This window comes from Balaenoptera musculus, chromosome 17, assembly GCF_009873245.2.
Source record: "Balaenoptera musculus isolate JJ_BM4_2016_0621 chromosome 17, mBalMus1.pri.v3, whole genome shotgun sequence".
NCBI classification, from domain to species: domain Eukaryota; kingdom Metazoa; phylum Chordata; class Mammalia; order Artiodactyla; family Balaenopteridae; genus Balaenoptera; species Balaenoptera musculus.
This window is the reverse complement of record NC_045801.1, coordinates 19,513,210-19,527,402: the sequence shown is the minus strand read 5'-3', so window position 1 is coordinate 19,527,402 and position 14,193 is coordinate 19,513,210. Positions and strand designations below refer to the sequence as shown.

The window sequence follows — 14,193 nt, the reverse complement described above, 5'->3', positions numbered from 1 at the left end:
TGCCAGGCATTTTAAGGGTCCATGAATTTGCAACAGTTTCCTGGAAGGCGTAATAAGTGCCTTATGCTGGTCCCACTTGAGCTGTGGGGTGTCACTCAAGTTTGGCTGTATCCCAGCAAAGCAGGGCTGTAGTGGTTTGTCAAGTTTCTGTAGCATCTGGTAGGAGTTACCATCTTGGATAATATTTTCGAGACATTCTGTAGTCCTCCCTTCAGCCACCCCACCACCACTACCGTCACCAAAAAAAAAAAAAGCAAAAGCAGCACTTCAGGAAAAAACACAGGAAAAAAAACCAAATCACTGCCGGAAATGTTTCTTTTCTTCTTCAGTATTACTTACATATACTTCGTAAAATCTTCAGCTAAGGTGAGATACAGAGGATATTCAGTCTCTGATATGTGCAGGTGATAGGAGAAAAACAATTTTTTAATTCTCTACTTCAAGATGTACATTCCAGCATTCGACTGGTAAATTACTCATAAGTACTCATAAGTTTGCCTATATAAGAGGATTTCAGTTTTACGTTGTTTTTAACCATTTACCCATCCATAGCCTGTGATATTTTATCAATAAATATATAAAACTGTATAATATTCATAAAATGCACTCACCCTGCAGGACATTCTGGGGCCTTTATTTCCTCACAGTCATCATCAACCCAATGTGACTCTCCTGTAAGGAAAAATGGGTAGACTTTTTGGTGAATCTAATTATAAATACCATCCAGAGCCTTGAAGTGTATAATTGCAGGACCTGTGTCCCGTTTGATACTCATTGTTTATGGGACGCCATCTAAAAAGAACTTCTGAAATAAAGCCTAGTGTCTGTTTTGGCTTACTAAACTACACCCATACATGATGGGAAAGTCTAGATTTAATAACCCCAAGTGGTGTTTATTTGAGCCTTCCGAGTCTAAATGGTTTGTAGATAAAAACACCAGTGGCGTCAGTGAACAAAATTCCATGTTTGTTTCCCTCCAGAAATAAACTGTTTGGTCATTAGACAGAACATTTTTTCCTAGGCCACCAAACATCTCATAGCCATAGAAAACATGGCACAACTTCCCTTTGGTTGGGGAACAAGATTTAGACTACTCAGAGGTGATAGATGGAATATCGCGATAGAGAGGTTATTTGCCAATGGATTTGTGCACAGCCCTTGCACTTAGGAATAAAAACCAATGCTATCTTTCACTTTTATCTTCCACTAAGATCTGAAAGCATAAACCTATGTCTTTCTTGAGTTACTCCCATCAAGAATAGAGAACAGAAAAGAGCTTAGATACAAAATGAAGCTTACTTTGGAGAAAATGAAACTTATCAAAAAGCATTTGCTTTAAGTTCTCCTTGAACATAAGTAACATTTGTGACCAAGACTTTGGAGAAATGGCTCCCATGTAAAGAGCACTGGATATCTCCCTGGTCAATAAGAATCTAACTACTGACAATTGTGTTAAGTACCATGCTCCTTAAAATAGGGAAGTTTTACCACACGTGTAATGACTCAGGCGTGCATATGGGCCCTACAAAAGTACTACAACTAGAATTTTAAACCAGCAAAAGCCAGCGTTTCATGATTCAACGACCAGTGATACTTAGGACTTTATTTTCTCTTCTAAAAGCCTTTGTGGCTTATTGGTACGTTTACTAGGGAAATAAAAGGGAAAAGGAAATAAATTCTCAATGAGTTTTATGCTTTATCAACAGTTCCAATAATCATCTGGGTAGGAAAAATTTTCAAACTCAGCATTCAAGCAGTATGTCTTGCCATAAATAAACACTATGCATATTTCAGAACTGATTTGCTTTTCCCCCAAAATATTTTAACAGAAACTCTATTTAAATGTTCCATGTCACAGCTAGGAAGAGGACTTAATTCAGACACTAAAAAATGACTTGCAAACTTTACACAAAGATCCTTGGATCTTTCCATTAACTTTAGAAGTGGGTGCCATGGTGACTTAAAAATCCTTAAAGACAGAAACTGCATATTTTTATATGTTCGGCAGTCCATTGAGTAGTATTTATTATTGGAATAAAACCATCATATTTGACAGTCAGCCACACAAAGTCAGCACACATGCATGTACGGCTTTGGGGTATAGCAGGAGCTAGTGGTGTCCCATCCCCTTTAGCAGCTAGTACCCCCATTCCCATGCTGCTGCTGGTGCTTCGGCTTACAACTTACAGCTAGTGACTACAAAAGCCATGCCCCTTGACTCAAAGGTAAGAACTCTGGGATTTACTTTCCAGAGCCCGCAGTAGAGCAGACCAAGGTGAGACTTCCCCTGACGCCACATCCTTGCTTGCTTTCCCCTCTCCCACAGCCCCTGCTCCCTTATATGGTTTTCTTGCAGAGCACTCTTCCAATAAATTCCATACACAGAATTCCTGTCTCAGGCTCTGCTTCTAGGAAACCTGACCTAGGACCAAGACAGGAACTCTTTTAGAAATCTCCTCATTATTCTGGCTGTATCTAATTATAGAACTTGGGGTTATTTCCTTGTTATTTCAGATCAGTGAAATGCAGAGAAGCAAAACTAAGAAAGAAGCATGAGAAATTAGGAAGGACAACTCATTCCTGCCTCCGAAGCCCATATCCAAGGTGATATATCCACAATATCCAAGGTCTCTTCGAACATCTCCAGTTTTTATTCTTTTAAAGATCAAGCCAACCCAAGGAAACATGTACCTTTGCAAACCACTTGGTAATTAGTACAGCAGTCTCCCCTGGCCAAGCAGTCCTCTGAGCAGTGACAAGCATTGTCTTCATTTCTTACTTCTCCGCATCTGTCCTTAGTACACTCCCAGCCGCCAGCTGAAATCGGCACAACAGAACACTCACTGCTTCACACAAACCAAATAAAAGAGGCCACAATTGCTTACAACGTTTGCCAAGAAAAAGAGCTAAAATCCCACATCATTTAATCTGCTTGTGAAATTAGAGTTGGCCTGAGGCCTAGATGATATTTGGAGGACTTACAAATAGGATGGATTTTTAATTTTTCAAATCAGAGTACAAAGCCAAATGCCACTGGGCTCCTTTGGAAAAATGAAACCCTTAACCATCTGCCAACTGTCCTAAAAGACCCAATACAATGCATAGTGTGTAAGGTTTGTGAGAGAGATACCTACCATTGTAGGCATAGTTGCTATAGCTGGACTCTTTTATTTTCCCAAGTAGCTTTATTTAAACTTTAATCAGCTTGATTTAAATATAAATGATAGTGCAACAAGGACCTACTGTACAGCACAGGGAACTCTGCTCAAATTATGTGACAACCTAAATGGGAAAAGAATTTGAAAAAGAATAGATACATGTATATGTATAGTTGAATCACTTCGCTGTACACCTGAAACCAACACAATATTGTAAATCAACTCTACTCCAGTATAAAATAAAAAGTTTAAAAAACAATAATAGTGCAACTAAATGGCCTCTACCTGCTATAAGATTCATTTGGGGGTTAAAGTCCTAAACAGATATGAAGAGTATAAAGGTATACTAAAAACATTCACAGTTCTAAGCGTTGACCAAACTGTGGCCCTACCCACAATCAGAGGTCAGAGTCCCTATTTCCAAGGAGGTCAATCGCTAGGTTACAGATTTCTATCTGAGCATACTTGATTGGGAGCTCACACTCAACTCTACCAAGAAAATATCTTCGAAAAAGTAATATTTTTATTTTAAAGAGTGTGCTGTACTTTTTGTGTGACTTTTCATCTGCTAGACTGTAAGCTCCATGGAAGGAAAAATCACATCTCTCCTCTCACCGCTATATCTCCAGTACCTGAGTCTATCTGCCTGGCACATGCCAGGTAGTCCATGAACACTTATTAAATCTAATTGAGAATTACCATGAAAATAAAATACGACTCTTTAAATTTGGGGTTGCTGTATTGAGAAACTTCATAGTTAATTCATTTATTCAATAAATACATCTACTATATTTTCCATGTTCTTGGTGCTGGGGAGGTAGTGAAGAACAAGGAAGACAAGGTCCTGTCTTCATGGAGCTTACATTCCAATTGGGAAAGACAGACCATAAGCAAGTAAACTAGTCAATGAGATCATTTCAGCTTGTGCTAAGTGCTGTGAAGGAAATAACAGGATGGCATGGATAGTGAGTGACAGGGGTGGGCCCAGTCTACTTGACATAGAATGGTCAAGAAACGCTTCTCTGAGCTAAAGGACACTTCAGGTCTTCACCTCTTAAAACATGTCATAAGTGGAAAGCAATGATTTTAGAAAGCAGTGCTGATTGACATATATACACTAATATGTATAAAATAGATAACTAATAAGAACCTGCTGTATAAAAAATAAATTAAATAAAATTTAAAAAAAAAAAGAGAAAGAAGTGCTGCTCCTTAATAATATTCTACCTAGAGATACTACTGCTATGTGAATAAATGGATAAGGAGATAATAGCTGCCATACTAGAAAACAATGCAACTACTGTCTAATTTCCATTCTTTTAGAATTACCTTTGCACCCTGATTCCATTCTCTGATTTTTTTTAATATCCCCTATTTCCACTGCCTTCTCTTCCCAAGCAGAATAAATGCTTGGAATTCTTTTGTCCAGGGTATGCTATTCCCAATGGTTAGCAATTTTCCAAGGTTACTTTGACTGATAGAGGTCATGTGAGTCTTTTTTCCTCAATTCAAAGATAACTCTATCAACCAGTATTCCTCTCCTAGTTTATTCCTCCCCTAGTTCCATAAGGAAATCCCTTTGCTTACAAAAGGGCATCACTATTAACAAGCTAGGTTTATTGAGAAATTACAAACTTTGTATAAGAATGAAATTTTTAAAAATTCAGTGAACTACAAGTAAGGTATGATTCAGTCAGCTGTATAATTTTCAAAGCAAATATGGGAATAAACATAAAAAACATTGAACTTTATTGGATAACAAGAAAGGTACCTATCAGAAAAATATTTTTAAAAATGAGAACATGCTGAAAAGGGAGTGCTGAAAAGCTCTTGTGCCCTTTGAGAGAAATATCAACTTTGAGAAGTGTAATTCTGTAATATATATTTAAATTTTAAAAATGCATATACGCTTTGATCCCCAAATCCCATTCCTCAGAATTTATCTCAAGGAAAATAGGCAAAAATATGAATATGCATGAAAAATATTCATTGATACATTGTTCATAATAGCAAAAATTACCGAAACATAAATGCTGATCATTTACTCAATTAAGTAGGCTGCATCTGTTCAATGGAATACAATGCAGGCATTCGAAAGGGGGATGTGTATAAAGGTACATAAATACAGATACACCTCACACAGGCATAAATACACACAGGTATAAATGTGTACACACATTCTAAACACACACCCAATCTCAGAGTTTATACTGAAACATTGATTGTGCTTATCTCTAGAGAGTGCTGTGTCAGCATAGTAGAATCTCAGAGATTTCTGTTTGCTCCTTCAACCTTTTGTTATTATTTTAGGTTTTATTCTTCCACATTTGGCCTTGTTCATTTCCACAGGGAAACAAACTACTTTAAAGTGTTATTATAGCCTATATTTATAAAACTTGGGAAGAAAGGCATGAGCTACATTCAGAGAGAGCTAAGCTAAAGTCAGGAGATCCATTAAACTTTGCAAGGAGCTCTAAGATCAGGAATCTGGAGGGCTGAGATGACGTGTCAGGGACAAGATACTCAAGGTAGAGAGGAAACATACAACATTAGTTAGTTCCTCAGTGCCAAGCAAATACAGACCGCTGGTTTGAAATAACACTTTAGAGCCAAAATCTCTCCTGGAACATCTGTTCCATCCATATATTCAGGTTACGAGGTTCTCAGCATTTAAGTTTACAAACCCACAACTAAGGAAGCTGGGGGAAGTTCCAAAGGAAAGTAACAAAAAAAATGGCCAAATGTTTGGAAAATGTATTATGCAAAAAAACAGCCTAATAAAATTCTTCTTATCTGGGATGGAAAACAAACAAATCAGAACTAGTAAGGGGGTTGACATAGGTTTTCATATAAATCAGCGGCTATTTCTTTAGTAAAGGAGAGTAATGTCTCTGTTTCTAATGATGTCATTAGAAAAATCAGACTAATGTTAATGATAATATAAGTCAGATTTTTGAAAGAATCATCTAAGCATAAATGTCTGAAAACAGGTAATAATTTATCGAGAGAGCTGTAGAATCTTTGCATCTAACAGTGTTAAGAGCAGGGTTGCTCATCACCTTTCCCAGAAAGTTTGAACGTGATGTTGCCCAGAGGCATGATGGATAACCTACAAGGTATCTCAAAAGTCCCATCTAAAGTGTTAGGCTTTGGAAACAGAGCAGGTAGAATGGCAGGAGTCTCCAAAGTGCTTCTTCTCAACTCATGTACATTCACTCAGAGGCCTGTATATTCTACTGACTCTTCCAATAGGGAAGAAATGTAAAGAAAGGTCAGGAACCTGTAGAGGAAGATCTGAGAGCTGCCTTGAGCATGCGACCCCAAGTAGAATTCCATAACAATTTTCTACTTGCACTGAGAACAGGGAATGACATCAAAGTAGTATAGCAGTGGACTATAAGATGAAATAAAACAAACGTTAGAAACTGGGCAGGCAAACAAAAAAATTAAAGTTGAAACAACAACAACAAAAAAACCCCAACACTTTAAGAATGTGCACAATTTCAGCCCAGGTATCCTAGCAGTGAATGAGGGAATTGACAGCAAGAGACAGAAATGATAAAGATGAAAAAAAAAAAAAAGGCTGGCCACAAATACTTCCAAAACTAGCAAATAATGACAGCAGCTGCAAAGAACCATCTTTGGGTGGGCGTTATGTGGACACAACAGTCACATAGGGTGTGCTCATAATAAAACTGATAATCATTCAAGAAACAAAACTAAAACTCATGGTTTGGTTTGGCCAAAGCAGAATGGCAATGGCAGGGTGTACAGCAGCAGGGGGTCTTAAGCCATCTAATCAAGGCTAGAGAAGACTCAAAAGTTACACACCTGTCTTCAGACAAAGCTCATCAAAGTCATGGCAGCAACTGCTGTAGCTCTTACATAGGTTGTCACACCGACAATCAGGGGGTCCGACCTCTTGAAGTTCAAAGCATCTGCCCTTGCAAGATCCGGAGGTGTTGGTCCAGGGGGAGTCTGATAACACTACAAGATACAAGAGACAAAGGCAATGGGATTAGGGAATGGGTTATGTTGCTATGGAGGGGTGACCCTGTGTAGCAATACAATGCGGTGATGCAGTCAGACTCTGGCTGAGCAGCCGGATCCATCACCCGCCGGCTATGTACCTTCAGCAGGTTCCTTGTTCCAGTTTCTTCATCTGTAGAGTGGAGGATTAATAGAAGCAACTCGAGGTTACAGTGAGAATTAAATGAAACAAACCATGCAAAACATTGAGCAGAGCGTCAGACATATAGAAAGTAACAAATGTTGGCTATTGGTTTTACTACTGTTTACAATGATTATTACTACAAACGTGAGGGTTAGTTTCTCTGTGGATGCTGTGATTCCAACAGAGAAGAGAACTTTGAAGTATATACTTAGAAAGAAGAGTTCGTTCCCCTATTCAAATACCCATAGCTTTTGTAAGGAAAATTGAGCCTAAATGTTCTGAGAACAGTCTGAACAGATGGGATTGGAATAGAAGACTGTTAAGATCTCTTCCAGCCATAAAATCTACACCTATAACTAGGGTTACACAAACACGAACTCTACGATCTCGGCTTTTCAAACATAAATCCTCCTACATTATCTTCATATGATATGATTGTATATCTAGAAATCTCAAGAACCAACCAAAAATTTTAGGAAAAAATAATTCAATGAGATAAAAATTCCACAAATTTGTAAAATACAGGCAATATAAGTTCAAAAATTAAATGGAAGTTCCATTCATCATAGTACCTAAAAGGTAAAATATCTAGGTATAAATTTAATAGGATGTTTAGAACCTACATGAAGAACACAGTAAAACTCTACAAAAAAAGATATTTTAAAAGATTTAATTAAGTGGTAAAACATACCATCTTGGAGGTAAAAATATCAATATTACAAAAATGTTGGGAATTCCCTGGTGGTCCAGTGGTTAGGACTCTGTGCTTTCACTGCTGAGGACCCAGGTTCAATTCCTGGTCAGGGAACTAAGATCCCAGAAGCCACGGCACAGCCGAAAAAAACAAAAACAAAAAACCAAAACAACAACAACAACAAAATGCCAGTTCTTCCTAAATAAACTTAAATTCAATGCAATCACAATAAAAATACAAAAAGGAATTCTTGAAACTTGAGAGGATATTAAATGCTTATCAAAAATAAATATATGAAAACAAAAAAACACTGAAAAGGAAGTAAAATATATTCTGAAGTTAAATAATTAACACAGATTGGTTACAGAAAATAAGTAGATCAGTGCTGGGCATGAGGATGAGAAATAGGACCAAATATAAGAGAAGTGATTTTATAATGAAAATAACATTTTAAATCAGAGAAAGAAAGAAGGATTAATCAAGAAGTGAAAAAAAGATTTATCAGTAAGTAGTGCTGGGGTAACTGGCTGACTGGAAAAATTAATCTGGATCCTCATCCTAGCTTACAAAATAATTTCTGATGAATGGAAAGTATAAGCAGTGTCATACCTGTTGCTAGGAATTAAAATTTTTATAAAAAATTTTATACAATTTGAAAGTATCTATCAACATTATTAAAGGCATATGAATCTTTCACCCAGAAATTCCACTACTAGGAATTTATCTCTCACATATATTTGCAAAAGTTTGCCAAGATACATGTACAAGAAAGAATCACTATCTCCATAAATGGAATATTGCCCAGCCCTTAAGAAGAACGAGTCAGATCTGCATAGGCTAATATGGAAAGATCTACAAAATTGATAAACACATTTTTTTAACCAGCAAAGTACAGAAAACTGTTATAGTAGTAAACAGTACATATAATTGATATATTTTGTGTTAAAAATAGAGACAAAGCAATAAGAATAAAGATGAATATAAAATAAAAACAGAGGCCAGAGCTAGAGATGAAAGAGAGGGTGAGAACAGAGGCATTGAGACAAGGTGCCAGTATGAATAACCATTTTTTTTCACTGTAAGAAACTCCTTACAGGAATTACATTAGGGGAAAATGAGAAAGAGAGAAGCAAGGAGACTTCTTACTTTTCTGCAGTTTGAAACGTCTAACATTTTACAAATGTCTTTTTGGGTTTTTGCCTGCTTACTTCTCTCTCTCATGTATATATGTATACATGCATGTGAACATATGTGTTTAAAGCATGTTATATAATATTGATATATAAATATCCTAACAAATGTTATTTAAAACATGCTATTTGTAATTTTATTTCCTTATTTACATTTACAAATTTTTCATTTTTTTTATGATTAGTATTCATTACTTATAAAATCAAGAAAACACCAGAGGCAGGGAGAGAACAGATGTTAAATGATATTTCCAGGTTCACCGAAGCCATTTATCTGAACATCCTGTTCATCCCTTAGTTCTTTGTCCTCTTTAAAGTCAGAGTCACCCAATCCTCACCCATATGGCATTAGATCAGTTCAACTAAAGCAAACAGATTCACTAGACCATGAGATGTGAAACGCTTTTGCATGGTTCATTCTGGGATCTTGAAATACATACAAAGCACACCAGTTCAGTTTAAGAAATAATGTCAGGTTTCCAATGCAATGCCTTACCTCTGGTTCTTAAACCACATTTTTCTATTGACTTTGGCCAACCAATCAACAGTGCATGCTGGACCCTAAGAAACTATGAGGGGAGGAGGGTTGAGAAGTGGAAAAAGGAAAAATAGAGAAATCCTATAGTAGAGATAAGAAAAAAGATAAAGATTAGAAAAATGCTTATAATTGAATTATTCCTTTTTTAAAGGTACTGCTTAGACAGAATCATTCTAACAGCCATCTAATAAATTCTGAGTAGTATTCATGCCTATGAGTTACATACATAAATATGCTTGTCTACACTTATAGCTGAGATAATCAGAAGAGATCCAAAGGCACATTGTTTGTAGTTGTTTACTGGCTCCTCTTCTTCATAACATGCCAGCCTGCATGTGAAATTTTCCTCCATTCATGCCCTTTGCTTTCCCCTCATCATAATCTCTTCTTTCTTTCTTTCCTTTCAAAATATCTGTACAAAATTTTAGCCATTTTAAACCTTTCTTCATCCATTCTATCAACGTGAATTTTACTCTTTTCTTACAAAGTTGGTTATTCTCTAAGTTGATCCCTTATTTTGTCTTTGAAAATAATTGAATTTCCCTCAATAGCTTGCCCCTATCAATTATAATCTTCCTTGCCAACACTTAAACTGAAGACAGCTTTGTTAAGAAAGATTTGCCCTTAACACTCATAATGCAAAGATATATCTCATAAAAAGTACTCAAGATTGGGTTACCAACAGCTTTCAAATGAGAGTGAATTCCTGGGCCTATGTGGATTAGGGATACACATGACAAAATTCATTCTTGGCTGACTTGGATTCAGCTGACAATGGCAGGAAGAGAAATAGGAAGATAAACAATTGAGCCATATACTTCTTCAAGTCCGATGAGCCCAAGAACTGAACTGCTGCACCTTTTTTAAGAAAATAAAGTGATAGAGTAGAACAAAGTTCACTTTGCCTTTCCAGGGCCTATTCCATCCCTGCCATCTTCTTTCACAACAAGTTCTAGCCCTGCTTCTTTCTGTAGTTCTGTAATTCATCCCCATGTGCTGGCTTTTTCATTTCATGCCCAGGTCCCATGTCCTTCTCCCCACACCAGGCTAAGCACAGATTTTAGGACTTTTCTTTTTATTATACCTGATTGAATGATCAGATATGGAAAGATTCTCTGACTTATTATGCCTGAATTCTAAAATCTGTAAAGCCTTCCTTTTCCAGACCTAATAAGCTCAGAACTAACAAGAAAGAAAAAGACAAAGACAAAACGAAACAAACAAACAAACAAAAAACTTCAAAAGGATCAAGTCAGAAATCTGTGCTAGGTGCAATGGGGGTTTGAAATTTTGTATGAGACATTTGCCAATTTAATTACATACTTAAATGGTGTTATTTTACTTCAAAGAAACTAGTCTGTTGCAGAATCTTAAAAAATAAATGTTACAGATCTACACAGACGGAAGTTTTTTGAAAATAGGAACTTCAAATTTTAAAATATGTGTGTATGTACATGTATGATATGCATAAAACAATGTTATACATTTCTTTTTTTTCACAGAAGCATAATTTCATGATTTAGAAAAAAAAACCAACGTAAAACCTGATTTATTTCATTCAAATTCATAATTCTGATAGAAACAAGTGAAATTATTTTTATTTCTTTAAGTAAAACCTTATTTCTAAAACATTCCATCTTAGCATATCGACACAGAGGTAGCGTTGTGGAATTCTGGTGTCATTTATATACGGAAGAAATACTATTGATAATTTAATTAGACTATTGGAAAGAACCTAATTCATGACAAGAGTTGTGACCTAAACATTACTTCATCCTGGAGTCCCAATCATATTTCCCTCCAACTCTCTCTGCAAAATGGAAATTTTCAGATTTGGATGATGGCCAGTGAAGGAGGCTGTATTTAAGTTTGAAAACATTTAGCTCAGCATAAAGCTGGATGATTCTTCTAAGTTTTGTCTGGTCCTGCATTCAGAGTTTGCGATATGACACCCTCTCTGTTCCTCCCATTCTCCATGGTTCCCAGCCCTAGTATTTCCTGACAGTGAGAGTAAAGGCTTGAAATGAAACAGACTGTGGTTATGTCGCCTCCTTTTCAAGAGCATTGAAACAGATCTGGTTCTCCTGTGTCTTCCTGCCCTGTGTGAAGTATAAAATGCAAGGAAAGGAGGCAGACAACGTGAATGACACTCAAGATACCACCCAACTCGAGGATTTAATACTGTCTGATGCCTCTTCTGGAGTATATGATTCGTTCTTTCTGGTCATACCTTCTTGTACTGAAGTCATTTTTTCTTTTTGTTGTTTGTTTGTTTTTCTTTTTTTTTTTAATTTTTATTGGAGTATAGTTGCTTTACAATGTTGTGTTAGTTTCTGCCGTACAGCAAAGTGAACCAGCTATATTATACATATATCCCCTCCTTTTTGTATTTCCTTCCCATTTAAGTCACCATAGAGCAGTGAGTAGAGTTCCCTGTGCCATACAGTAGGTTCTCATTAGTTATCTATTTTATATGTAGTAGTGTACATAGGTCAATCCCAATCTCCCAGTTCATCCCACCCTCCCTTTCCCCCCTTGGTGTCCATACATTTTGACCTCATCCCTTAGAAAGCAGCACTTACATACAGGCCTGCATGTCTGTATCTCTGCTTCCTAAATACATCATTTTCTATAAATACCTATTACTTAGGCATCACTATTATCTCCTCTTCACAGCTTCCGAACCAGATTTCATAGACAATTTTTTTAATAAATAGGTCCACCTGGGAAGTTTTCAAACACCTGTACTTTCAATGTGTTTTTAAATACAACATCCTCATGTAGAAAGACCTCATAAACTACAAGAAAACAGATTTCTAGATGACTTGAATGAAATTTAAGACTTTAATTTCACTTATAAACCACTCAAATAGCATTTATGAGAGTAGTCAGTAGTGTAAGTCTGAACAATTTACAAATCTGCTACCAAACAATGAAACATCATTTTATATAGCAGGTATTGTCAACTTGATAGGGTAAAAATTTAGACACTGACTTTCAAACAAAATTGGTGGTAAATTAAGTGTATCATCTTATACTTAACACTTTATATTCTCATCAGTCTTAGCATGGCATTTTGTTTTAAAAAATCTTTTCGGATAAAGAGGCAACATTACCCCCATTTTCCTGGTTGGAAGAGCAGAGCTCTAGGCCTAACTTGAGTTAGCAAAGGCCTAGCTGCAATCTCAGATCATCTGACTATAACTACAATACCATTTTCACTAACAAAGGATTTTTCAAATTATGTACATAAGCTCTGAATTTTAGATGTTCTTTTTAAGACATGATCTTGGAAGATATATTCTATTTGAACTCTATTGAAGATGGAGATTTCTGGTTAATGCAACAAGACAGAAGATTCTGTATCGTTTTTAAGACAAATGAAAAACCACTGCACCAAAGCACCAATTAACAATGAACTGAAAAATCCATGCCCTCCTTAAATTCTAATTCAAATTATTTCATTCCATTGACTTAAACTCCCTCTGATTTCTACACTAGATTTAACATAAAATCCCATGACGTGATAGTCCCCTTAATTTTCCTTGCAGAGTAATGACTGATATATCTGTCAGCTTTGCAGTTCCTACATGCTGCTACCCTATCACTGAAGTGACTTTTCATTGTAGAATGAGGTGCCCAAAGTTATCGAATGAACGTGAACCTTCTCGCTCCCATCACCGTTGTCTGCTTTCTCCAGGATTCACAAAGAAAAGCTTTACTCATAAAGTTGTTAGAGACACTCTTCATTTCACATTTCCCCATGAATTTCATTCACATTCACATAGTTTTAAACTTTCAAGCCACTAAAAATGGTGATGACTTGGACTGAGCTTTCCAGTCCGTATTAGCCAGTTATTCACAAGCTTATAAATTTCCCTTTGTCTTTCAAGTATCAACTTGCTTCTCTCAGAGGATATCCCATTTCCACCTGGAGGCTGGAAGAGTATGTATCACCAGCTTCAGTGAAATAGACTCCACCATCACACCACAAACATACACATATGCACATTACATGAGTGCAAACACACTTGTATACACATAAATTCGCTTGCAGTTTTAAAGGTAAATCAAGCTGGCTACATCAGATGTATGGGACAAGGATGTCAAACTGAATTGCACATATGCTTTACATTCTCTTTGAAAGGTTATTCCAGCCATCTCATCTACCTGATGGCCCATTACATTTACCCAACAGAATTATAATTAGCTCTGCTCATTTCGTATCTTCTAATAAATCTATAGATCTTCTATGATCTGGTAGAGGAAATCCTATTCTACCATGATTTCCAATAGATCACAACATCCTAACAAAAAATTCAGCTAACAAGTGTGCTAGTTAATTAATTATAACAGTTTGCACTGCCACAGCCTTGAAACTTAACACCTCAGTCCGTAGTACAGCAGCAAGGGTCTGCGTGAATACAGAACGTTCTCAG

The 14,193-nt window shown here is 36.4% G+C and overlaps 1 protein-coding gene across 8 annotated transcripts in view; it reads right to left on the bottom strand.

Annotated features, from left to right (window-relative positions):
* ENPP2 (ectonucleotide pyrophosphatase/phosphodiesterase 2) overlaps nucleotides 1-14,193 on the bottom strand; it is a 105,556-nt gene that overhangs the window by 57,113 nt on the left and 34,250 nt on the right. For all 8 annotated transcript variants that reach the window (XM_036830746.1, XM_036830745.1, XM_036830749.1 and 5 more), the window contains exons 3-5: nucleotides 6,990-7,145; nucleotides 2,692-2,817; nucleotides 612-672 (exon numbers count right to left, since the gene is read on the bottom strand). In XM_036830746.1, coding sequence (XP_036686641.1) covers nucleotides 612-672; nucleotides 2,692-2,817; nucleotides 6,990-7,145 — 343 coding nt within the window. The remainder of the gene's footprint in view (nucleotides 1-611; nucleotides 673-2,691; nucleotides 2,818-6,989; nucleotides 7,146-14,193) is intronic.